The following is a 26987-nucleotide window of genomic DNA, read 5'->3' as shown; positions in this document are numbered from 1 at the left end:
CTTGCTCAAACCATCCTGTGTCATCAGTTAGGGAATCGCCCGTACTTCCTGAAAAACAATCCGTTTAGAGATGATTCAACCATTTTTCTTTCCACATCAGATAAACTTAATTCCATCCAGGCTTACCATGTCTGTGTGTGCCCCCCTTCCAGACAAGCCCTTAAAAACGAAGCGCTAAATCCACCATTCTACTTAGACATTGCAATACTGAGTGTTGCAACAGCTAACCCCTAGGCATTCTGCTACCTAGTGGAATCTCAGCCCTGAATTAGGCATGGGGAGACTTGGGCATCTAAAAAAGGGATTTACAGAAGGCAGCATGCTGACCAGGGAGCTGTCTAAGCCAGACAGGAGAGAAATTCAGAGGAAAGGCCCCAGATTCATAAAGGTTCTTAGGCTCCTAACTCCCACTGATCTGAGCATCTGACTGATGGGCTAGAGGGAGGCACCTATCTCCGGTTGGGATTCTCAGCCATGAACCCTCTCCTGGAGTTAGGTTCCAAAGCCAGGTCAGCAGCCCCGTCTCACAGAAAAATTCACCCCATTAGAGCACTCACCTAAATCTGGGCCTCCCATGTCTCAAGTAAGTGTCCTGACCACTGGATTATGGGTTATTCTGGGGTGGGTCTCAAGCGCTTCTGTTGGTATAAACAATTAAGCAGTCTTAGGGCAGAGACGTGAACTTGGGTCTCCCGCAGCCCAGGTGAGTGTTCTAAGCTGGGACAGGGACTAGGACACACACACCTGAGCCTGAAAACACCCAGTTGACTCACTCTGGCCATCCATTGTTTGTGTACAGCCCGATCCTATAGGCATGCGCTGAAAATGCTGACCCCACAGGCAAGCTAGGTGGGGGAACACCGACTTGAGAATCCTGTTTTGGGACTGCCAGTGCTTCGGCTTCAGTGAAGGTCCTGAGCAGCTTTTCAGCTGTGGGCGGCTTAGGCAACTTTGCGCACGCCGACTGGCGGACACTTAGTCACCTCTGGGGTTAGGCAGAAGCTGAGCAATGGTTTTGAGAACATCAGTGGTGCCTAAATATTGGACTTGGGCACCTAAAGACGCAGTTAAGTCCCTAAGTACCATTTTGTACCTAGCCAAAAGATCCTGTGTGTCCTCTCCATAGACATGGAAGTTGTCATAGCACTTTTAGTACAAGTAGGGTCTTATCCCACTGTCCTCCTCAGCTACAGTCTATAATCAGCCAAACCAAAACTCTGGATTGGAGCATTGAGCATTTTGGATCAGGATCCAAGCTACTCATCATAGGCCCACCACCATTTATGATGAATACTTATAAGAATAATGTCACAAACAGAGGCTGTGACTTCCGTTGGGGAATAGGTGGCAGGAGTAGGGGACGAAGACAAAGGACCTTGCAACTTTTCCATACTAGAATAAAACCAGTCTCCAGCACTCATCTCACACTTACCTACTCTCTGTCCCTCCATACAGTCTCACCACTGTTAGTGCAAGAGCTTTCTCTCAGCTTCTGCCCCCTGGAACAACCTTCTTGTCTCTCTGCACTGTATTGACACTCTTCATTTCAAAATCTCTTCTCCCACCTTTCAGCCTCTTAATTTTTCCTCTCCCTTTGCTAACATTTAATTCTGTGACCAAATTACTTAACACAGTCAAGGCTTTTGGGTGATAGTGGTATGAAAGATGCAATACAGAATATATATATATTTATTTTACCGCTTTGTCAATACGGGGCCTGTATGCTAAAATATAGGCAACACTGCCTGCAGACAAGGTGCTTTCTAAAAGTTTTCTATGAGGCCTGAGTTGCTCTTTAATCAGTTGTATAATTAACAGCTTTGGACACTGTAGATGTCATCAGTTCTATCATTTTTTATTCTTAATTACTACTACCCTCTACTCTGGGTTCCGGCTCAGGGACCCTAATGGAAGCAGCTGTTGGCAGCCGACCTTTTACTGCCAGAGTTGCTACATTTCCCTGGACCACTTCCCCACAGCTCTCCCGCTTCGCTCTCTTAATGCCTTCTTCACCCTCACCTTAGGGCTCCCTTTCCAGTGGCTTGAGGGTGTCTTCATTACTCAGCCCTTCAGCCACACTGCCTCTCCTCTAGCTCTCCTTGGCCTGACTGGAGTGAGCCCTTTTATAGTATCAGAGGGGCCTTAATTAGAGTCAGGTGTTCACATTAGCTTAACAGCATCACCTGACTCTTTGCAGGTTAATTGGAGTCAGGTGTTCTCATTAGCCTAATGGCTTCAACTAACTCCTTGCAGGCTATTTGGAGGCATGTGTCCACCCTAGCCTGGAGCAGCCCCTGCTCTGGTCAGTCAGGGAACAGAAAACTGCTTATCCAGTGGCCAGCATATCTGCCTTCTACTACTCTGCTGTACCCAACTGTCCTGGGGTCTATCACAATACACACATACTATACCTCACAAAAATGATGGGGTGCAAGTAAGCATTATCCCCAATTTAAAGAGGGGATACACAAAAGCACAGAAAAGTTCTCTACTCTAATCATTAAACCATTCTGCTAGGACAACAATCCACATAGCAAATAAATTGCCATCTGTTACAGAGGATCTAGTAGAGGCAAACTAAAATAATCCAGAAAAGAATATGGCAAATAAAAAATTGGATAATACAGTCTTCTTGTTGAAAAACTTCAGTATTTATCCTGGAAATTGTCTTCTCTTATGAGATCTGGTAAGTGATCTGCTCCTGTAACAGTTTCCCCTATATTAGTGGAATCTCAGTTTTCACTGCAAGGATGTCTTCTGAAGTACAATGACTCATACAAACATTTTGTGTGCCACAAATAAATATACAAGATATTTTTGGCAGGTCTGAACAGCTGTGCTCCCATGTAAATACCAATTAAAAGCATGGGCTTGTGTCTCCAGGGAACAATGCAATGCCTATGGTACTGAAATGGTCTCCCAGGATCACCTGATATTTTAAGTAAATTCCAGTATTAAGGATGGTGGTTATAATTTTAAAGACTTCTTGGTTTAGGGCCTAACCTAGAGTCCTAATAGAAATACGTCTGCTGAACCCATCCTCGTTGCTTGGTCTCCTACCCAGCAGCAGTCTCACTTCACAGAAACCATTCTGCAAAAGGGAGTAATCTGCAGGTTACCACCTCAGCAGAGAGTCTCTGAAGAAGGAGGAAGGATGGAAAGTCTGTGCTGTCGACTATTGGCAAGAGAGAGTGGAAAAAGATCAGATTGCATCTGCCTGAACTGTACTGGCTCTGCTGAGAAATAGCGGATTTTCAGTTTCCAACCCTGCCACGTTGTCTCGACCTTCACAAGGTCAAAATAGTTGGACTGGGCTTTGACATACAAGAAGATTGGAAATCTCAGGCACCGTGGAAGCCAGGAAGCACATCTAGGCAGTTGCTGCAATTCCCAATCCCCTTGACTGAGTAGTTGTGCCCCGACACCCTGTGTCCCTCCAGTACACAGTGAAACCTGTTTTAAGGGACCTCCCCAAGGGGCCAGCAAAAATCAGCTCCCTGATCTTTAACTAAATGTTAGATAACAATATCCTGGAGACATTCAGGATCCCTTTGTGGTCTCCATTTAGATCCCTTTCTGCATAGGGGTGCTGCTCCTAATGCAGGCTGCACTGTTCCTCGGCCTACCTGGGGTGACGGTGACATCCCTATAACATGGGACTACAGCTCTGTGGCTTACTATTTAAGAGGACTTAAAACAAGTGCTGCCAAGAGATAACAGTCCTGAAGACTAGAGACTGGCCACCAGAACCATTCCTCCCAAACCCTCTTTTTCTCCCCATTCCTCATAAAATAGGACCCAGGTCCAAACCATCCCGGCTTTCAGTTTTGCATCTCTAAAGCCCAACCCATGTTGCTATTTCCACAAACACTACTCATGATGCTATCATCGGTGGAGGGGGTCAATGCACCATGAATGCCTTTCACTTTCCCCTTTGAAAACTAAAAGCCATATCCCCAGCGAGAGGAAAAAAGCCTTGAAGTCAACAGACTTATGCTCATTTATACCAGTTGAGAATCTAGTCCTTAAATGTTCATTTTTGTTTTACTCTGATGCATTAAATAAAGACCTGAAGGGGCTTTTTCCTGCTTAGTTTTTTTTTTTTTTTTTTTTTTTTTTTTAAGGGCAGGTGTTGTCTACTCCCCTTTTTCCTGAAAGACTCGGAGGGCTGTTGTGAAGATAAATTCCCAGCTTGGTGATGTTGACCATGTCAGTACCGGTGTGGATTTGGGATGGGGGATTCCATTCTTCTCTGCCACCTATGAATGATCCCTGCTTGGGCTGTGTGCAGCTGTCAGGATTAGGCCCATAACTGATGGGAGATACAACAGGTTTCAACAGAGCGATTCAAAAAACCTAATTTATAAACATCACACACACACTCCTGCCTGTAACACCAGAAACTGGCTGCCATGATTTTAGCATTGAGATGTTATTGTTCACACTGGGTTATGAACTGGTTTTTCCAAGGTATACGGATAACAATAGCTACCAATTAAACTAATGGTTTAAAAGGCCCCGCTTAAACTAATATGAAACCAAATACAAGTTTTTAAAAATAAGGAACTAGACCAGAGGTCCCCAAACTGTCAGGCGCACCCCCTGAGGGGGCATGGAGGAATGTTCCAGGGGGCATGACGGGTCTGGGCCAGTCCCCACGGAGGACAAGGAGGGAGCACCACCCAGCTCTGCTCTGGCCCCACTCACAGCTGCAGCCCTGGCTCCTGGCCCCATGCCTGGCCCCATCCCCTGCCTCGGTGCTGTTCTGCATCCGGCCGTGCACCTGGCTGCTGGCCCCCACAGCGGTCCGGCTGTGGTTCCACTCCTGCCCCCATCCCCATTCTTGGCCCTGGGCCGTGGCTCTGTCCCCAGCCCAGGGACGAGGCTGGGGATGGGAGCAGAGACACACCCAGCCACGGGCCCAGCTGACCTTGGCTTGGTAAAGGCTGCCACCACCCAAATGCAAAACCCCCTTGAAGCCCAGGAAGGCGCACTTGGAAATTCCTCCCTGTGGGGTACCCTTAAGCATTTTCACCCCCACCCCCACCACTCCGGGGAAGAGCTGAGAAAGAAAACAAAGGAAATTAGCTGTTGCCACCAGCTAATTAAACAACATGCACAAACTTCCTAGGACACCAAAAATCCAATCCTGTTCTTTAAAAAGGTAAATTTTATTAAAAACAAAAAGAAAGAAAATACATCTGGAACTTAGGCTTTTGCTAGATTTTAAAAGAGCAATTCCAAAAATTAAGCACCCAAAATAGCTTTCTTGGGGGTTCAGCTTAAAGGTTACAAGCAAACAAAGCATCTGGGGTTAGCACAGAGGAGTCCACTAGCCATAAGAAATAAACAGAAATAAGCCTAATTGCGTCTTTCTAAACGTTCATGATCTACTTACACATTTGGGGGTTCCAAATAGTAGTTCTAGGTATGATCTGATGCTCTATGATCATACCTGGCTTAAAGCTTCTCATAGCGTAACTGCTCCCGGTTCCCCTCTTTCCCAGAGAACCACAACAGACAGACAAAGGGAAGTTTTTTTCCCCAATTATAAAAAGAGCCTCCCATTGGCTCTTTTGGTCAGGTGCCCATTCCTTTCCTTTTACCTGTGAGCTTGTTAACCCTTTACAGGTAAAGCAAATAGAGAACAACTACTAAGAGGAATTTTGTAGCTAACTGGCTGGCTGGGTGTCCATAAAAGGGAGCTCCCCCCGCCCCTTTATGTATCACACATATAGATGATATACTCTTTTACCTTTGATGTATGTTTAATGTTTATTATTGTGTATGTACACATCAGAGGTAGTCCCAAAGTACAAGATTCAAATAGGAGTAGGCTGTGATCCAGAACTGGGTGAAGGACCCCCAATGTTATGGGATTCAGATCTGAATATTTTGTTTGGGTGCCTCTCTAGTACACATGCCGGTATTTTAAATATCTATCTTTATCTATATTTATAGTTTTACTCAGTGCACGATCTTTCATGTACACTTTTTCCAAGACACAAATAAATAATGCAGTCAGAGGGTTAAATAATGAATAATAGCAGAGACAGACATAAATTCATAGATTCGAAGGCCAGAGGGACCAATGTGATCATCTAGTCTGATCTCTTGTATAACTCAGGCTATAGAACATCTCTAAAATAATTCCTAGAGCATAGAAATAAAGAAGCATAGGCAAAACAAGAGAGAGATAGAGAGTTTAAGATGGAGAGTCAATGAGTCGAAGAGATAGTGGGTCAGATTAATTGACCTCACTGGAGTTACATCAGGGATGAATTTGGCAAATTATTTATTGATGAAAGACCAATTTAGTAATTTGCACTGAAACATCCTCAGCTAAAGCATCATCAGAAGGGAACAAACTTCAAAAGTCAAGCATAAAAGTATAATTAGGCAGGGCCAAAAAAAGAATTTGAAGAGCAACTAGCAGAAGACACAAACTCACTGCAATTTTTGTAAGCACATTGGAAGCAGCAAGCCAACCAAACAATCAGTGGGGACAATGGAAGATTGAGGTTTAAAGGAGCACTCAAGGAAGACAAGGCTGTTGCAGATAAGCTAAATGAATTCTTTGCATAGATCTTCACTGCAGAGGATGTGAGGGAGATTTCCATACCTGAGCCATTCTTTTTAGGTGACAAATCTGAGGAACTGTCCTAGATTTGGTGTGTCAATAGAGGAGGTTTTGGAACAAACTGATACATTAAATAGTAATAAGTCACAGGACCCAAGAGTTCTGAAAGAGCTCAGATATGAAATTGTAGCACTACTACTAACTGTGGTATGCAACTCAGCCTCTGTACCAGATGACTGGCAGATAGATTTTTTTTAAAAAAGCTCTAGAGGCAATTCTAGCACTTACAGGCCAGTAAGCCTAACTTAGTACTGGGCAAATTGATTAAAACTGGACTAACGAAGAGAATTATCAGACACACAGATGAACATGATATGTTGGGGAAGAGTCAGCATGGCTTACGTAAAGGAAAATCATGCCTGGACAATCTATTAGAATGCTTTGAGGCTTTAAACAAATATGTGGACAAGGGTGATTCTAGTGACTATAGTATTCTTGGACTTTCAGTAAGCCTTTGACAACGTCCCTCACCAAAGGCTCATAAGCAAAGTAGACAGTCGTGGAATAACAGGGATGGTCCTCTCATGTATCAGTAACTGCTTAAAAGATAGGCAAGAAAGGGTAGGAATAAATGGTCAGTTTTCACAGGGGAGAGAGGTAAACATTGGGGTCCCTTAAGGTTCTGTACTGTGACCAGTGCTGTTCAATATATTCATAAATGATCTGTAAAAAGGGGTAAACAGTCAGGGGAAAAAGTTTTCAGAAGATACAAAATTATTTAAGATAGTTATGTACAAAGCTGTCTGTGAAGAGTTATAAAGGGATCTCACAAAACTGCATGATTGGGCCACGAAATGGCAGATAAAATTCAGCATTGATAAATGCAAAGTAATGCACTTTGGAAAACATAATTCCAACTATACATACAAAATAATGGGATCTGAATAAGCTGTTACCACTCAAGAAAGATGTTGGAGTCATCGTGGATAGTTCTCTGAAAACTTCTGCTCAATGTGCAGCAGCAGTCAAAAAAAGCTAACAGAAAGTTAGGAACCATTAGGAAAGGGATTGATAATAAAACAGAAAATATCATAATGCCACTATATAAATCCATGGTATGCCCACACCTTTAATACTGCGTGCAGGTCAAATACAGTGCCAAATACAAAGATAAAATAATCTTTCTACTCCTACTTTAGATTCCTCCGTTTATGCATCCCAGGATCGCGTTACTTCTTTTGGCCACAGTGTCACACTGGGATCACACACCTTAGGGATTCATTTTTATGAGGTGTCAATAGATTGTCAAAAGCCTGATTTTATTTTTTCCTTAGCAGAGAGACGTTTCCAGCTTGGCTCTAGCTAAGGTAAGTTGTGGGAAGATGATAATAATGGAGCTGTCATTGCTGAGCTGCAATTACTCGAATGTCAGGGCTTTGAACACAAAGTGCCCCACAAACTGGCTGGCATGCACTTCCTGAAGGGGATGGCAGGTAGTAACAAAAATAGATGGCCTGCAGATTCACAGCTATTTCAAATGCAGGCAAAACCCAGGAAAGTTTTTCTTTTCTTCACTAAAAAGCGAAAGGTGCTGCCTGACTGGGGCAGGGGGACTGAAGGCCTCCATTTATCCACAGAAAAGGTATTACCACAGGCAATGCAGGCTCCTCCCATAACCCGCTTCCCCCTTTTGTGGCTCAAACCCTCTTCCTTGAGCACTACTTTGGAGGATGAGGTGAGGGAGTTCATGTTCCAAACCCACTGAGTTACTGGCTTCTCAGCTGAGGCTCCGAACACAGGGGCACCGTTCAACTATGCGGCAAACGTTTCCAAGATTCCAGTCAGCTCTAATTTTATCTGTCACTATTTTCCTACCTCTGCTTAAATCAAGTGACATCAAAGGCTTTATTGCAGTATCAGAATTCAATGTCAACTGGCAGGAATTTGGTAGAGACAACAGCACCTTCATTTCCAGCCATTATATAACAAGGATGAAAAGAGCTCGCTCAATGCAGTCTCTCCCCCAAGTGGAGAGACAAGTTTCTAACAGCTGGTTTTCAGTCAGATCCAGTACATTCTATATACATACCCCATTCCACAGATACTGCATGTTCAGCCACTTGCAACCAGTCCCATTTCGATGCACCCCAGAATCATTTGCTCCAGCTCTCGCAGCATTTCAGAGAGGCAGCACAGGGGGTTGTTTACAGGGTGCTACTTCACCTTCAGCAGCAGAGTTGGAAGATAAGCCCACTTCCCAGGTCTTGCCCATCTGTGCTCCTCTCCCTGCACTCTAGACGTCATTTGGATTAAATAAGCCATGAAAATGTTCTGTCTGAGGTCACCAGCCTCCATTCCGCTCATTTCCCACCTACCATTTCTCTCCTTTCAACACTTTCAAAATTTTCCTCTTTTTTCCCAGCGTTCTCACAAGTCCCCAAACCGCATCCTCAATATTTACTCCCCTCTCAAGTGCGTGTCTCTGCCCCAACATCCTTCCCAGCCTGGACACATTATTCTCATTTCCCTCCCCCTATCAATTCTTCACTTTGCTCTCTATCTGCCTTCTCCTCCGCTCCCCAAAGGTCCCCTTGGCTCTGGCAAGTTCTACTGTTGAAATCTCACATGCACTGAGGATTCTGCAGTTGCATGTGCAAATCAGGTAACTGGGCTCATAAGCAGTTAGATGGATTTGGGCACCACTACCTTAATTGCATAGCACAAGCTTCACTGTAACTGTGCACACAATCTGGACATGTGACTGCGTATCCTAAGCTGTCTGAAAATCAGGCCCTAAATAGCTGCTGTTTGCTAAGGAGAGAGTGGCAATTTCTGGGAGGAATGATGAGGTTTGCAGTGGATTAGCAATGTACTACTATATTGTGCATCCCTTGATCCCAATCTTCAATTCATTCACCTTTGTCTTTCAAATCCCTATTACAGAGTAAAAATACTCCCCCAAAGAAGAAAACAAACAAAATAAAGAGTTAAGACAACTCTATCCCCACCCTGGCATCTGAACATTAGCCTGCCCCTCCCTGTGCTTGGTCCCAACCCAAAGGGCAGAGTACTGGAGTTTTCCTCACCCTATTTTTTAGAGCCATTTTGCTCCCTTATCATGACAACAGCTCTTACCTTTGGCTAGCAGGATGGCATGTAAGTTGCTATCCGTGGCCACTGTCAATGCATCACTCCATTGCTGAACTAGCAGGGTGGTGAAAGTGGGGCATTCAGTCTGCATCTAGCCTCCAGGAGCCACAGTGGATTAGCATCTGTGATGTACCTCAGTGAAATAGACTGGGAGAGCCTCAAGGTTGGCCCTAAAGCCCAGGGAGGGTTCTGTAAATTGGTGTAACGACTCAGCAGAAAAAGCACTTGCAGTCAGCAGGATCTTCTCCTCAAGGATTAATGTTCTAACAAGAAAGGTAGGTGGGTTAGTGAATTGGCCCCTGGCCACTGAATCAGGCGACCCCAGTTCTGTTACCAGTTTGGCCACTGACCTGATGTTTGACCTCTGGCAAGTCACTTCACCTCTTTGTACCTCCCATTCCCCCACCCTTGGTCTTGATTATTTAGATTGTGAGCCAGGGATGTCACATGTTCATGCTGTACCTAACACAATAGGCCTCTGATGTTAGTTGGGGCCTCTAGGTGCTACTGTAATAAAATTACAATAAGCATAAATTGACAAATGCAGAAAGGAAACAGGAAACACATCGTTTAGCTTTGTGCCAGTCCTAGTATCCTGGGTGGGGATCCCATTCCCAACCTTCCCAAAAGCATTTTGTCTTTTCTGTTTCCCAAGCAACCACTTCAGTTGTATTCCACATGTTCTCCTGTTCAAGAGGAGGGAGAAGGGGAGCTGCAGTTAGCCCACTGTTCACCAGGGAGCACCCCTGCTCCATCTTCTGTAAGGCACAGAGCCCCCTTGTCAGCAGGGGCAAAACTGGGTCATTCTGTGTTCTGAGTTCCCATCCTATGGTGAAACAGCTGACACAAAAACCCTACCAGACAGAACCAACATAACAGGAAACACTTTATTCCCATCAACCCTGTGAAACAATATACACATGAGCAACACTCTAGGCCAGTAGCAAATTAAGAGCTGGTTACATAAATTATCTTTTAATTTGACTCCATGAACCCTACAACTGAACAAATAAAACTGACTTGGGGGAGGGGGGGTTCTTTTGCTATACACAAAAGCTTCTTTTCTCCTAAAGTACAAAAACTTCCCACTGTATCCACAGGGGCTAGAGAGAAGCTGAAGAAGAAGCTAAAACAAAGAACATTTATTCAGCAGTGAAGGGCTCTAGAGGGAGGTGTGCCTAAAGGGAGGGGAACTGTGAGGAGAGAGCACTTTGAGTTTGAAGGAGGGAGAAACAGGGGATCTCAGAAGATGCTACCCCTAAAAAACCCCCAAAACTTTAAAATAAGCTCTGCGTAGTGAACAAGCTCAAGTTGCTTGAAGGAGTAAATGTAATGCAGGCTTTGCTTATTTAACTCAGGTCATTCTTTAACAGTATCCCTTCCCCACAGAAGCCTCTGTTCAACATTTTGGCATTTGGTGTTCTCTGCAGTGCCTTGCTCCCTCTCTAAAGAACAATTACACACCACACTAAGCCTATGCCATTTTCACCTGACTTTTTGAACAGTCTTCCAAAATTCCAAGTTCCAAGGCGCTGTAGAACACCTCAGAAGATACTAAATTCCTGGATGCTGTTAGAAGATTTCTGAAGGTGGTCAGTTCCAGGGCACTCCGTAACGTTTCAGAACTAGGTTCCTGGCTCAGAGAGTGCACTAGAATGTTCCAGAAGATTCTGAGTTCCTGGTGCTCTAGAACATTACATTTACACTACATTTCATATGCAGTTCTAAGTTGATCTAAAACACTTCAGAAGGTTTGAATCATTTCACCCATTCTTTACTGTAATAAAAGACCTCGGTGATGGGGGATGAAGGGGAATTCACAGAAAGATAATACAGAATGCAACAACAAGTTAGACTACTTGTATGAAAAAAATAAAGAAATTTAAAATTCTCAGACTCATGGGCCTCATTGGCTGGTTCCTTCTGTGCTGCTCTTTGGCCTTCTGACTTAATGGGCAAGGCCCCATTTTCAAGGTCCTTTTATTTATCTGATCTCATGGGCCCCATGTGCCTCATTCTGCCTGTGTTCAGGGTCCCATATATCTCTCCTTCTTTCTTTCCCTCTGCCTTTCAAGGTTGTGTGAATATGTGTAGGAGTGCTCAATTTTTCAGATCTGGATATACACCCGGGTCACTTTTTCTGCTTCCAGAGCCCCACCTCTCTCTCTCTTTCTCTCTCCTTTACCCCCTTTCCACAAGCTTATTGGTATGTCTATACTATGGCTAAGAGTGAGCCTCTCAGCCCAGGTAGGCAAACTCATGCTAGTGACACTCTAACAAGTGTGTTAAAAATAGAAGTGTTGACATTGTGGCTTGGGTAGCAGCTTGGACTCTCAAGCCTAGAGGGACAGGTAGGCTTCAGATCCCAAGCTCCAGCCTGAGCTGCAAGGTCCACACTGTTATTTTTAGCATGCTAGCTTGAGCCCCACTAGTGCAAATCTCCCAGCTCCAATGTAGACATACCCTTTGTGTCCGGGGTGCAGCATAGTTCTCTCTTCCTCACTCAATTTATTTTCTCAGCCTGGAGTATTTGCCTCTCACTCTTGCTTCTGGGGCCCACTCATCCACCCCCCCCCCCACCTCCACCCCCCGTGTCTAAGGCCCATCTCTGCCTTCCTAAATGTGCCTGTGTACAAATACATTATTTTCTTTTTTACACAATTACAAATCACAACATTTATACATAATTCTTGTTTTTAAAAAATCTATGTAAAACTTCTCAGGAACAAAAGTTCAGGAAATAAAACCTTATAAAAATACATGATTTGTTTAATTCTACTGCAAAATATACTATATACATCTGGATCTATAAACTTATTCCTTTCTCCAAAAACACATAGAATAAAATCATTGCCAGTATAATGTCCACCACTTCATTTATCCACCCCATCAAGTGCCACACTGTAAACTGTCCTGAAGGCTACTGGGCCTCCTTCACTGGAGTTCTAAAAGGTCCTGGAGGGATTTTATTGCATGTTGTGGTTGGCTGGAAGCATGATCCTCTAGGCTGCGTCCCATCTCTTTGTACAGGCTTTTAGCAAGCTTGCAGACCACAGTCCTGACATTCCCGCTCCTACCAGGTAACACCCCATTTCCGATCATGTTGTTCAGGAAATACCAGAGAACAGGCAGGGTGTGACGTTCCACAGCCTGGGGTTTCCGAGGGTATACAGAAGCTACAAGTGCTGCAGGATAGAAGATAAAGCATCTTAACAATCAAGGTGGAAGCCCATCTTTATTTTTAGTTCCTCAAATCTATTTCTGAGTTCTGTCTGGAATCTGAATGCAAACAGTACAATTCTCTATAAGCAAACTGAAATGATATTATCCATTAAATAGAACTATTGACCTCAAATTACCTTAATTTCTCCAAATCAGAGGCCTCATTCTAACATGACAGCCCTAAAGAAGTAATTAATATAATTCTTGTAAACTGTTGGACAGATGAACCTTTGATAACATATGATAGAAGTGTCAAATTTCTATTTCCAGTAATCAGCTGTCTAAAATAGCTGTACCAAATTTCAAGATTATAGTTCAAAAGGGCACTTGTATGGTTGAACTCCAATAAGAGACACTGTTGACCTTTTGGTGAACTCTGATGAAAAAAACAAAGGTCTAATTTGGAGTTTCCTTGTGCTCAGTGGCCCATAATGAATGACTGCTCTAAACTTCAAAATTCTAGCCCACAGGGGACTAAAATCTGATCAGAAAGATGGACGATCTATTGGTGCTTCTGACGGGAAGGTCTAATTTGAGATTTTTCTTGTACTTAGTGACTCATAATGAATGACAGTTTCAAGTTTCAAGTTTCAATGAATGTTTCATGTTTAGCTGTCTAAGGTACTAATATAGCCACCATGATCACAGTATCTGGGTGCCTGATAATCTTTAATAGGTTTATCCCCACAACACACCTGTGATGTAGGAAAGTACTATTATACCCATTTTACAGAGAGGAAACTGAGGCACAGATAGAGCATAAGTGACTTGCCCCAGATCACACAAAGGCTGTAGTGGAACAGGGAATTAAACCCAGGTCTTCCAAATGCAAGAATAAAGCCCTAACCACTAGACAATTTTCTTTTAACCCTTCCTGAGATGAGATTTCAATTTATTTTCCGAATTGGATAGATGGCAACATTAAAAACAAACAAAAACCTGACACTACCTGGCATCTTTGCTGGCAGTTTCCACAGAGGCGCCAAGAACTGATATGACCTGGAGACTGAATTCTCATCAGTCTGATAAAGGTAAATTGAGGCACATTATCTGGTGATAGTGTGAGGGAAGCATACGTTGCTATTCTGTGGTTAAAGTGATTTCATATTCCCAGCATCATAAGTCTGGCACCTTTCACCAGCATAAAAATTCACTTTTTAAAAAAATCAGCCTTAAATAATACTTAAACAACTGTAATAAATCAGCAAAGGGTTACAGTCCCTCATTAAACAAGAGATAATTAGAGCACAGATGCTATTAAATATAGTGGCCACCATGGAGTTTAGAAAAGAGAACTGCCTGTTCCCAATAAATCCCAGAGGGAACATCTGCTCTTTCTAAACTGGCCCCAATTTATATTTAAATGCTTTATTTGCAAAAAGAGATTAAATTGCTGTAGAATTCAATTCTGTGTGTAGAGAGATTTACTTTATGCAAATTACCTTTAAAGGCCCTGTTAGGTTTGCCATGGATATGGATGCCCTTAAGAGAGTCGTAATGAACAAGGAAACCGTATTAAACCTTGGATTAAAAGAAGCTGGAATAATTAACAGTAGATTGAGCCCTAATTAAAGCAAGGCTATAATTAGGCTGCTTTCAGTGTATGTTGAGAAGATCAATTTTGCCATTTCTTGGCTGCCACTGGACATAAGCTGTGACTATAGGTCAAGAAATAGCAGCATTATTAGCTTGTAGGATTCAGCTGATGTGGAAATAAACTATACTTACACACATTGAAATAATGGAAATGCAATGTCATGCTTCTGGGTAGAAGCCGATAGCCTGCAGGGTCAGGAAGGAATTGCCTGCTCACACCTCCAGCAAGGTACATCCTTGCAACAACCATTATTCACATGAACAGTCTGCACTCATGCTGGTAGTCCCAGCTTTTGTGGGATCCAGCCCAAAATGTTTGCCACAAGAGAACTCCTCCCCCAGAGCTCTTTGTGAGAAAGGCAAAACAGACCCCGAGAATAGCAAAATATCAGTGACTACAAAATGTTCCATACCTGGGTGTGGGTGTTCGTAGACTGTCAGGGATAGACATTTGCCTAAGGAAGCAGCAGCTGTGGGCCTAGCTGTGATCTGACACTGCTGCCCTTTTAAAAACATTCAGGAGACAGCCGGAATATTTTTAGTTTCTCTTTCTTAGGAGAGAATTTTGAGACCTCCCATCAATGATTCATAACTAGACTCTGAAAGCCCAATGCTCCACTGCCTTGCATCTTGTACAGTCATTTACACCTGTGCAAAGCATATGTAATACATGACCAGATCAGAGCAGGAGCATTTTACAAGCACTTTACACAGGTGTAATTGACTGCACAGGAACAGACCCAGTGCCTCCTGCTGTTCCACGGGCTATAGCTTTGTTAATGCATAGGGATTTCCTCACATCTGTCATTTCCCAAGAGTCTTTTTTGAGTTTAATCCAAACGAACCATGAAAAGTCCAGTTCAGCTGAGCGGTTTTTTACCTGACAGGTGTTCCGTGATGTCCTGCATGGCTCGACCACTGATGAAATGCACTCTGCTGGCAAATACTTGTAAAAGCAATGCATTATCTGAAAGGGACAGAGAGACATTCATGATCCTTGTTTCTGCGATTGTAAACAAAGAAAATATTTGCACCCTCTAAAATACAGCAAATTTAAGAGAATATGGGGTACATTTAATCTTCTCTTGACGTTAACGTGGGATGGTTTCAAATTCAGAACAAAAGATCCTGATCCCACATCAGCATGTGTGAAATTCACCAGTGTGTAGAGTGCTAGCAGAAGTCCAACCCCCTACAGCTAAATCAGTCCCTCACAGTTTAAATGGGATGTAAGTGGCACATAGGCCTCGTGTTGTATTTCTGCAGAGAGGTAACTTTTACACTCAGTGAACGTCTGTGCAAATTTAAAATCAGTTCCTCCTTCACTTACCTGCCAAGAGCTCATCACAAGATTCTGTGTTGTCTCTGCAAGAACAAATTATCTGATCACCACTGACATCTGCAACTGTCTTAGGTGCTTGTGATATCAAGAGCCATTGCAGAAAGAGAGAAAAAAAGACCCCATAACTTAGATCTTGGCAGGGAGGTTAAAAGAACTGATTTCCCAATATTTGGTTGTCAAATGTGTTTTTAATTCTTTATCCACAGCTTGTGATTGATTTAGAATCCTGGCTGTTGTTTTAAAACTATTGCACAAAGTGACCTACAATAGTTAGTTCTGCCAAGCTAGGCAGAATTGTTTTTGAATGGTAGTATTTGGATGAGCTACCTCCATGGAATATCTAGATGCCATAGAAAGTGAGGGTGATAGGTCGGTAGGTAACATGTTTCCTTCTGTATCAGCACTGAGTAGGGTGACCGGACATCAAGTGTGAAAAATCGGGACGGGTGTGCGGGATAATAGGAGCTTATTTAAGAAAAAGACCCCAAAATCGGGACAGTCCCTATAAAATCGGGACATCTGGTCACCCTAGCACTGAGTAGGGTGATCAGATGTCCCAATTTTATAGGGACAGTCCCGATTTTTTGGGGCGTTGTCTTATATAGGTGCCTATTACTCCCCACCCTGTCCCGATTTTTCACACTTGCTGTCAGGCCACCCTAGCACTGAGCCAAAGGGCCCCAACACAGTTTTAAGGGGCACAGTATTGTTATAGGTGCCATCTTTTGTATGAGACATAACACCGAGGTCATTAATGATCACACTGTACTTTTTGCAAGCAGACAGTTGGGGTATTTGGCACTGGAGCTCTGGCTAAATTCCAACACTGGTAATTATATTTTGTCCATCAAAAATTCCAAATAGATGCTTCACTTCCAGCCCTAAACTGTTGTGTGGTATTGATATGTGCTGTTAAATAGTTGCGGCATTCCACTCAGAGACGTTTACATGTCAGTTGCTGCTTTGAAACAACTGCTTTGAAATCCTGATATGAAAGGTGTTCTAGCATTGCAAAATATTAGTTATTAGTTTTGATCTCAATAAAGCTTTTCCATTCACCATTAAAACTATTGTTGGGACCCCTTCATTTTGTAAGGTGCTCTGTATACAGGCAATGCTCTCTTTTGAATTAAAAATTTGGAACAGGCTGTATATTTTGAAACAGTGCAAGCTTGCAAGAGTCAACAACCAATTTATACAAGCTTTACCTCAGAACTATCTGCAGCACAGGGCATCTTTAAATGGAGGCTGGGAGTGAGAAAGCAATGCAGTAGGTGATGCTATTTTCAGTAACTCAGCTTTGACTCTGTCCAATAAATACTAGATTGGTTTACTGGTTGCAAGACCGGCAGCTCAGTGTTAGCCACAGTAGTAAACACAATGAGATGAATCCTTTGCATTCTCATGTCATTTTCAGTACAGCAGTGCCAGCCTCCTTAGAAGGAATCTCCCTTGGAGACCTGATGTTATATCATTAACATGATGCTTATTAGTACTCTTTGGTATAATGAGGAGTCCTTCCCTGTGATTTATCCTGGCAGAAGGGCTCAAGGCGCTATATAAAGCATAGTAAAAATGACTTAAAACGCATTTACAAATATAAAAGCCTCCCTGTAAAAGCTTAACAAGTAAAACCAGCCAAGGGGGTTAAAAAAAATCATAGGTATATACTGGACTTTCCACACCAGATCAGACTAGTGGTCCATCTAGAATGAGGTTTTCAAAGGCACAGAGAAGAGTTAGGCTCCCAACTCCCATTGACCTCCTATGGGAATTAGTCACCTGTCATTTGTGCCTTCGAAATTCTCCCCCAGTCCAATGTCCTGTAACAAAGTGAAATAAGCCCAAATCAATGTTAGCCACTCAAACCGATTTAAGTGTCCACTCCGAGGAATTGTCCCAGTTTGACTCCGTCGATTTAGAACCCGATTTAGTTAAATCAGGGCATTCTGGTGTATAGAAAGGCCCTCGGTTGCCCACCTGTAAAATTAAGATGATGATACTCCCTTTCTCTCACCGTTTGTCTGTCTTGTCTATTTATACTGTAAGCTTTTTGGGACAGGGACTGTCTCTAGCTATGTTTGCACAGCACCTAATACAACGGGGCCCTGAGTTCATCTGGAGCATATCTAAGCACTATCGGAATGCATGTATAAGGAAAAACAGTCTCTGTTGGTTACAGGACAAAGTGGGGATCAAATTAAAAAACAAACACATAAAAAAATCGTCTGGAATAGAAAGGTTTAAAGTGTTGTAAAAGTGGGGAGAGATGGATGCCAGGGAAGATCAAATTCCATTTTCTAGGCCCCATCACCATAAAGGCCTGATTAGCCCCCAACCTATCATGCTGGTCCCTTAAATGGTGATGAATGTTGTGTTCTGTTCTGTTCTGTTCACTGATAATAGACAGAAAAAGGTACAGGGCCATTTATGGCCTTCAGAAAAAAACTGGGGACTCTCCAAGCTAGATATCAACGTAAAGGTAGATAAATGGTGCTGGGGATTATTCAGAGCCAATTCAGTTTGTTTCCAGGTGGATTTTTGGTCTCAAGAGCAATGATTTTACGATAGGCAACTGAGCAATTTTGTAAGCACTTTGCATTGCTACCAGGATCATCAAAGGTGGTAGATGGGAAAATCCTGTCTAAAATTTATATTTTGATGCCTGTGAACAACCAGAGTTTCCCAACTGCATCTAGGGTCCAAGATATAGGAGTTAGCAGTGTGATTGGGACATGCACACAACTTACCTCCTGTAGGCTAGGAAAGTTGTAAGGCATGATTTTTTAACTGTGAAGATGACAATATTTAAAGACAAGGGGCCTGATTCACCCTACAGGGTTTGCCACTACAGTCCCAATTAGGGACGTCAATTAATTGCAGTTAACTCACGCGATTAACTAAAAAAAATTAATCGCGATTAAAAGTATTAATTGCAATTAATCACTGTTTTAATTGCCCTGTTAAACACTAGAATACCAACTGAAATGTATTAATATTTTGGATGGTTTTCTACATTTTCATATATATTGTATTCTGTGTTGTAAAAGTATTAATTGCAATTAATCACTGTTTTAATTGCCCTGTTAAACACTAGAATACCAACTGAAATGTATTAATATTTTGGATGGTTTTCTACATTTTCATATATATTGTATTCTGTGTTGTAAAAGTATTAATTGCAATTAATCATTGTTTTAATTGCCCTGTTAAACACTAGAATACCAACTGAAATGTATTAATATTTTGGATGTTTTTCTACATTTTCATATATATTGTATTCTGTGTTGTAATTGAAATCAAAGTGTATATTATTTTTGATTATCATTTTTACAGTGCAAATATTTGTAATCAAAAAAACATTTTTCAGTTCAGCTCATACAAATACTGTAGTGCAATCTCTGTCGTGAAAGTGCAACCTACAAATGTAGATTTTTTTTTGTTACATAAATGCACTCAAGAAACAAAACAATGTAAAACTTTTGAGCCTACAAGTCCATTCAGTCCTACTTCTTGTTCAGCCAATTGCTAAGATAAACAAGTTTGTTTACATTTACAGGCGATAATGCTGCTCGTTTCTTGTTTACAATGTCACCTGAAAGTGAGAACAGGCATTTGCATGGCACTTTTGTAGCTGGCACTTAAAGGTATTTAGGTGACAGCTATGCTAAACATTCGTATGCCCCTCATGCTTCGGCCACCATTCCAGAGGACATGTTTCCATGCTAATGATGCTTGTTAAAAAATAATGCATTAAATTAAATTTGTGACTGAACTCCTTGGGAGAGAATTATATGTCCCCTGCTCTGTTATACCTGCATTCTGCCATATATTTCATATTATGGCAGTCTCAGATTATGGTCCAGTACATGTTGTTCATTTTAAGAACACTTTCATTGCAGATTTCACAAAACACAAAGAAGGTACCAATGTGAGATTTCTAAAGATAGCTCCAGCACTCGACCCAAGGTTTAAGACTCTGAAGTGCCTTCCAATATCTAAAGGGATGAGGTGTGGAGCATGCTTTCAGAAGTCTTAAGAGACCAACACTCTGATGCAGAAACTACAGAACCTGAACCACCAAAAAAGAAAGTCAACCTTCTGCTGGTGGCATCTGACTCAGATAATGAAAATGAACATGTGTCGGTCCACACTGCTTTGGATTGTTGTAGAGCAGAACCCATCATCAGCATGGACGCATGTAGCCTGGAATGGTGGTTGAAGCATGAAGTGACATATGAATCTTTAGCACATCTGGCATGTAAATATCTTGCGATGCTGGCTACAACAGTGCCATGTGAACGCCTGTTCTCGCTTTCAGGTGACATGGTAAACAAGAAGCGGGCAGCATTACCTCCTGCAAATGTAAACAAACTTCTTTGTCTGAGCGACTGGCTGAACAAGAAGTAGGATTGAGTGGACTTGCAGGCTCTAAAATTTTACATTGTTTTATTTTTGAATGCAGGTTTTTTGTAAATAATTCTAAATTTGTAAGTTCAACTTTTGTGATAAAGAGATTGCGCTACTGTACTTGTATTAGGTGAATTGAAAAATACTATTTCTTTTGTTTTTTTACAATGCAAATACTTGTAATTAAAAATATATATAAAGTGAACATTGTACACTTTGTATTCTGTGTTGTAGTTGAAATCAATACATTTTCAAATGTAAATTAAAAAAATTAATCACAATTAATTTTTTTAATTGTTTGACAGCCCTAATCCCAATCAAAACCCCGATCCTTGAATTTTGGGGTGTATAAGATTCAGTTCCGGATCTGAATTTTGCAAATAGCTCATATCTTTATGATGGGCAGAACCGAAACCCTGGATCTAAAATACTAAAAACTTTGCAGCTTGAACCCATCTCTAGTTGAAACCTACATGAACATAGACAAATGTGTATTGCACAGCTCCAGTACTGTCACTTGCCAGTGCTTACAGGTTATAGTGTTGCATTTAAGACATAGCCTGGGGTGCGGGGGGAGAGAAGCTCCTAGAGACAACACGCTTAAACTTGACACAAGACCAACAGGGATCATGGCTGCTGGATACCGCAATACAAGGGTGAGGTATATGCTCACCTCAATTCTGCTGGCTGGTGTGGAGAGGGGGTCTAGGTCCACCACCTACTGTGGAGAGCCCAGAACACAGTGGTGCTGACCTCACACAATTCTCTCTGCTTTACACTCAGACACAATCTTGTCCTTATGGTTTAAAAACAATTTCCATGCACAAAGGAACAGCGACAGGCAAGCAGTGAGCAAATCCTAATAGCTATACAAGAGCTCTGGATCGCTGGTGCAAAGAGAGTTAATAATTCCATTCTAAGGCCTGCCTCTTGAACATGCTAAATATTTCAGGCATATTCACCCAGTGCAGTATTTCTAAAGCTGAAATAAATCTGTATGGCAAGGGAATTTACAACAGGCCTTGGTTATGTAGTTATTGGCAATAGTAATCTCGCCCTATACAGAACAACATTTGGAACAAGCCATCATTTAGGTCTGAATTTATACTTGTTTGTTCTAGTAAGGAACTTGGCAAATCATAAATTTCAGTTAAAAAAAAAGAAGAGCAAGGGTTGAAGATATTTATGAACTGAAGAGAGGAGAAGGAACCAGTCAAGGCCCATAATTTAGGGCTTCCTAGGAGGCGGTGCAGCAGAATCTCTGCTGGGTCAAGGTCCCCTTCACATCAACATCAAAGCAACTTGCCTGGGAAGCCAAGATGGGCCAGAAATAACCTCAAAATCCATGCACCCCTTTGTCCCTACACTCTAGGGATGTTCAGTACCAGGTTTTACTGCTCAGCCCCATCTTTATAACAAACCAAACTAAGAGTCCAGATCCAATTAATTCTAACATGTTGGGGAAATTTGGATGCAGATTCAAGCTTTGCCACTCTGACCTTTTTCTTCTAGGAAGCTGGTGACTAAATACCTTTGAGGATCTGTGCCTAAGGGCCTCATTTCTAGAGGAGCTGAGCACGCATAACTCCAGTTGAAGTCAATGGAAAATATGGGTGCTTAGCACCTCTGAACATCACCTAGTGAGTGATTTGCAAACCTAGCTCACTCAAACTGCAGTCCACCAAGGTGTGAAGATGAGTCCTGTACAGGGTATAAGACTGTGCCTCTGCAGAAGGAAAACAGCTTTATTTTTAATGTATAAAACTCTTAGTGACCCTCATTACAAGGGGCATCCCTCATTTCAGACCCAAACTCGTCTCTTATCACACACACATCTGCTCTGATCTCATATTTTATTTATTTTCATGTGAGAATTTAGTGCTGGTAATAATATGCCATACTGACAAACTTGGAGACTGAAAGCCTCTGTTGACAGAACAGGCACAACAAAAACAGTGCTAGCACAAACTTCACCCCAACTCACCCCCATCCACTGGCAAGGTGTCTCAACCCTAACCCAGACGGTTGAGAGGGTAATTCAGTCTCTATGGCCCATTCAGTCTATGAGGGGTACTCTTATCATTGTAGTAAATTCTCCTCCTTCAGAGAGGGTAGCTCAAGTCAATGGAAGAATTCTTCTGTTGACCTAGCACGGTTTACATGGGGATTCAGGTCTCCTTAACTACAGGCAGGTCTACTCTACACTTGAAAAGATCCACATCCATAACAGGCAGTAGCTATGTCAGCAGGAGAAACTCTCCTGTCGACCTAGCACTGTCTACACCGGGGGTTAGGTCAGTATAACTGCGTTGCTCAGGGGTGTGGATTTTTCACATCCCTGAGCGACAAAGCTGGGTCAATCTAATTTTCTAGTGTACACCAGCTCTCAGTCTTAACCCTCCCTAATGAAATTACCAGCAGCGAAGCCAAATGTGATGTAAACACCTATCCACTGGCAAATGGGTTTGTCTGTGTGGACTGATTTGGCCAGTCTATCAGGCAGCCATCTGACAGTAACAACTTTCACTCACTACTGACTCAGGCTTGACTTGAACTAGTATCCTAGAGGCAAAAACTCCATATCCCATCTCCAACAGATATCCAGACCTCCATGCTCACATTTATTGTTGTGAATAATTAATGTCAGGACTTATAAAACCGAGATGAGAGAAAATATTAGCTGAGAGGGTGAAAAGTTAATCTCACAGCATTTTAAAACATTATTCCATATTACTGTTTTTCCTTTTGTTCCTCCTTCATTTTGGGTTTTCATCCCAAAATTAGGACCATGGCAGATTGAGAACTGTGGTGGGTGGGAGACAGCATGAGATGGATGTTTGTGTTTGTCTAAGATGAACGTACTGGCTGCGCATCTGAGATCAGTTGTGAGAGGGAGAGTGCAAGAGAATGAGTCCCAATGCATGGCCCAAAAACTCAACACTCAGAGGTTAATATGTAGAACAACAACGACACCAATTTACATGTATATAGGGTGAGGGCTTTATTCGTGTATAGGGATCTCACAGCACTTTCCAAGCTATGGGGCACGTTGTGGCTTTAAGAGTGCTGTAAGGGGCAGTGTGGAGGTGCACCACCCCAACAGGAGCACCTGGAGGAAATGAAAGTGAGGCAGGTGCAATATTGCTGGGAATGCTAGAGCAACTTCGGAAGTTGCAAAGTGCACTCTGCATCCCGTGCAATAGGCCAGCTTAACTAACTGGTGGGGAAGGGGCTTGTGTCATGGCCTCACGTCCTGCCCATCCCGTTTTGGGTTTCTAGCACTGCTGATAACACTAGAGACCCCTGGTCTTTGCACTTGAAGAGGGGGCTTGTGCTTGGTCCCTGTACAGATGCACAAAAGAGGGGCTGAAGTGCCTTCAGCCCCACCCCACTCTTGTACACACATGCAGGACCAGGCACAATCTGTGCCAGGCATCCATCACCTGATCTCTGTGTACTGTGCTGGCTTGCTGCAAAATACAGTAACATGTCAAACTCAAGATCTCAGTCCTGATCTGTAACTCAATGGTTTGGGCCTAGGACACCTTAAAAGAGCATATAAAATTCTGGGAGGAGGACCCCAGGACTCCCACCCTCAGGTACAGCTGAACTGTCCACTGCAAGGGGAAACCTCACCAGTACAGAGGACAGAGCTTTCCCAGGGGCTGCTCCAAGACAGTGGAACAAAGTCCGGCAGAAACTAAGAATCACCACAAACCACACCATCCTCCACTCCAAGCACAAGACATACTTCTCTGATCTTCCCGGAGGTAATACAGACTTAGCACAGCAGACATGTAATATATTACATGAAATAAAAATAAAAATCCCTATACAATTTCTCACTGGGAAGAAGGAAAGAACCAGACATGATAGATGTTAGTCTTATCACTTCATGCACTTCTGGAAAGAGCTCAGATGTTATGATTGTGAGTGTGGTTTATGGTTGTGAGCGTGAGTATGGTTAAGAATATAAACAGAAGAGAGAAGAATCACTGAAATGCAGCCAGATGCATGTTTTTGGTGAAAAACAGCATCCATCTATAGAGCCATTTAGAAGAATTCAGTCAGGACACTTAAGCTGCTAGGCTAACGGACAGCCCTACAGCCGCTGGGCATTCTCTCAAACCAGAGTGGAGTTCATCAGCCAAGGGAGGTAATTAAGGGACTACTCTGAAATTTTTGATCTGAGGCCCAGAAGTGGCTTACTGACTCCAAGATGGAGCAACAGCAATTGTACAGGTATCACACAATGGGATACCCATGGTAGGAACAGGAAGAAGTAAATATTACCTAGATTAGCGATCATTGTGTCCAACACCTTCACTGCTGCAGTATAAATCCCAGAATTTTTAGAATTCAAGTTATCCGTGACAACCGTCACCATGGAGACCACGACTGGGTGTAAGCCATCTTTGAGGATAGGGATCATGGTGGCAGCTGACTCTAGCGCATGCTGGTTCACTTTCTTGTTGGAGTCCTGAAGTCTCAGGGAAAAAGCATCAAAAATCTGTTCAAAAATAAAAAAGCAAAATCAGGATGTACAGCACTGTTGGGGCTGGCAGGGAATGTAGAAACAGAGGCTTCCAGCAAGCAGAAAGAATGGGCCAGATCCTGCCAACACTTCATTCCAGGTCAGCACTTACCACTGCGAGAAGTCTCACGGACTTCCATGCACTGCTCACAACAGTAAGCACTATGCACAGTACTGTTTGCAGAATCAGGTTCTACTTTCTTTAATAGCTTCTCATTTTCCAGTGTGTTAGGGAAAAGGGATTTGGGGTGGGGTTGGCTGGGAGGAATAAAAATATTTATCTCTCCTAAGTAAAGTTCAGAAATCCTTTTACTGAAGGGAGCCAGCCAATCTCTTTAAGGTCCCCACATATGCGTTTCTTTGAGTCATTTCAGTGCTTGGGTAGAAAAATCACAATTACCAGTTAATAACAGCGTTTGGGAAGACAGGTAGGCAAATTGGGGGTAGCTTTGGCTTTACCAAACTAGGGTTGGTTCTGATCCAAGTCTTGGTTTATCCAACCCTCACAAAACCTGGGGTTGGAGGAGTGCAGGGCTCTGAGAAGTGGTTCAGGGTCTGATCAGTCTCTCTAACAGGCTGGACTCCCAGGTGTAATGCATCATGCACTCCTCATTAGAGCAGATTCTGACTCCCTGTCCTGCTGCCACCACATTCTCAGGCAGTGATCCCTAGGACAGAGAGCAGCAGCAGCTCCCTGTGGGGGTGGCAGAAGAGGAGAGGAGACCCTCCTCTTCCAGCTCTGAGCCCCCTGCCCCTTCCCTTCAAGAGGCAGAGAGAGGGTCCCAGTATGGGAGCCCAGGAGCTGACCGTTTTTTTCAGGTAGAGGAGACGTGAGGAGGAAGTGATCAGGCTGAGCCACTACATTATCCACCGAAGAGGAAGGGAGAGCACAAAGCTGGAGGTGGGCTCTTCATGGTTAGGAGGTCCCACACCCATCTCCCAGCCCTCTCTCATGAAAAATGTAGCAGCCCAGCCTACTCCTTCCAACCTCCCCACTCGGCTCCTGGAAAACAGTGAGCAGCTCTGGACAGCTGGGCTCCCTCTCACTGCTCTTTGGAGGGGAGGAGAAGGCGGAAAGCAGCAGGGCCATAAGCAGCAGCAGCTGCAAAGACCTTCTTGGGGGCAGCAGCAGTAGAACCTTGCAGAAAGATAGGGCCAGGCTTAAATTAACTGTATTGGAGGCAGGGGCTGAATTAACTGTATTGAGTAAGGGTGTGCCAGCCTTGCCTGAATTAATTGGATGGAGAGTGAATTGGATTGGAATTGATTGTACTGGAGGCAGCCTGGGCAGGGTACATGGGGAAAGGGAACAAGAGAAAAGGCTCTTGAGACCTGGACGATGTTTGCGGAGACAAACTGGGGGTTGTTCTTGCAGTGCTCCACCAGCAGCGTCACTCCCTCCATTCGTGTCTGAAACTCCTTGGCCATCAGGAGTTTGTTCAATTCCTTGAGTTGCTCCATCGCTTCCACACTACGGAGAGATGAGCGACGAACCACTGGCTGTGCTGGTGCTAGGATGTCTGATCTGGACCTGGTGTTGGGACAGAAAAACTAAATGTCACCTTTGGGTAACAACGTTTTCAGTATAACAATGACAAACACAGTCTCAGGGTGCTTCCTGCTCACTTGGTTATAGTGCAAGCCTGCTCTAATAACTCAGCCTCGGAGTTTATTATTGTTACAGGAAGCAACATCTAGTTAACATTATCTCCAGTTTATAATTAGGAAAGTGAAGCACAGGGGGGTTAAAGTGATCTACCCAAGGCCACCCAGAGAATCAGTAGCAAAGCTGGGAACAGAAGCCAGCAGTGCTGGCTCCCAGTCCTGTGCTCAGACCATTCCTCTCTCAGGGCTTGATCCAAAGTCCACCGAGTTAATGGAAAGATTCCTATTGATTTTAATGGGCTGGGGACTAGGTCCTTATAAGTCGGGCTCATTAATTCCAGCACGTACCTGGGAAAAATTCTAAACACAATGGTGAGGCTTATGCTCTCTTTCTTCTTACCATCATTGAACCCAGTGGAACAAATCCATTGTGTTATCAAAAGAAAAAAGACACTGGTGGCTCCACTGCCAGCCCTGGGCACAAAGGACCAAGTTCCTGTCTTGAACACTGATCCCCAGTACAGCAGGTGCGGCATTGCCACAGGACT

The 26987-nt window shown here is 43.2% G+C and overlaps 1 protein-coding gene across 2 annotated transcripts in view; it reads right to left on the bottom strand.

The window, feature by feature from the left end:
- Positions 1–10605: 10605 nt before the first annotated feature.
- TOGARAM2 (TOG array regulator of axonemal microtubules 2) overlaps positions 10606–26987 on the bottom strand; it is a 45867-nt gene continuing 29485 nt past the window's right edge. For both annotated transcript variants that reach the window (XM_037895571.2, XM_043543533.1), the window contains exons 16-19: positions 26167–26365; positions 24594–24810; positions 15429–15515; positions 10606–12915 (exon numbers count right to left, since the gene is read on the bottom strand). In XM_037895571.2, the coding sequence (XP_037751499.1) occupies positions 12665–12915; positions 15429–15515; positions 24594–24810; positions 26167–26365 (754 nt within the window). In that variant the 3' untranslated portion in view covers positions 10606–12664. The remainder of the gene's footprint in view (positions 12916–15428; positions 15516–24593; positions 24811–26166; positions 26366–26987) is intronic.

This window comes from Chelonia mydas, chromosome 3, assembly GCF_015237465.2.
Source record: "Chelonia mydas isolate rCheMyd1 chromosome 3, rCheMyd1.pri.v2, whole genome shotgun sequence".
Classification (NCBI taxonomy): domain Eukaryota; kingdom Metazoa; phylum Chordata; order Testudines; family Cheloniidae; genus Chelonia; species Chelonia mydas.
The sequence above is the reverse complement of the archived record's forward strand: the minus strand, read 5'-3'. Positions and strand labels throughout refer to the sequence as shown.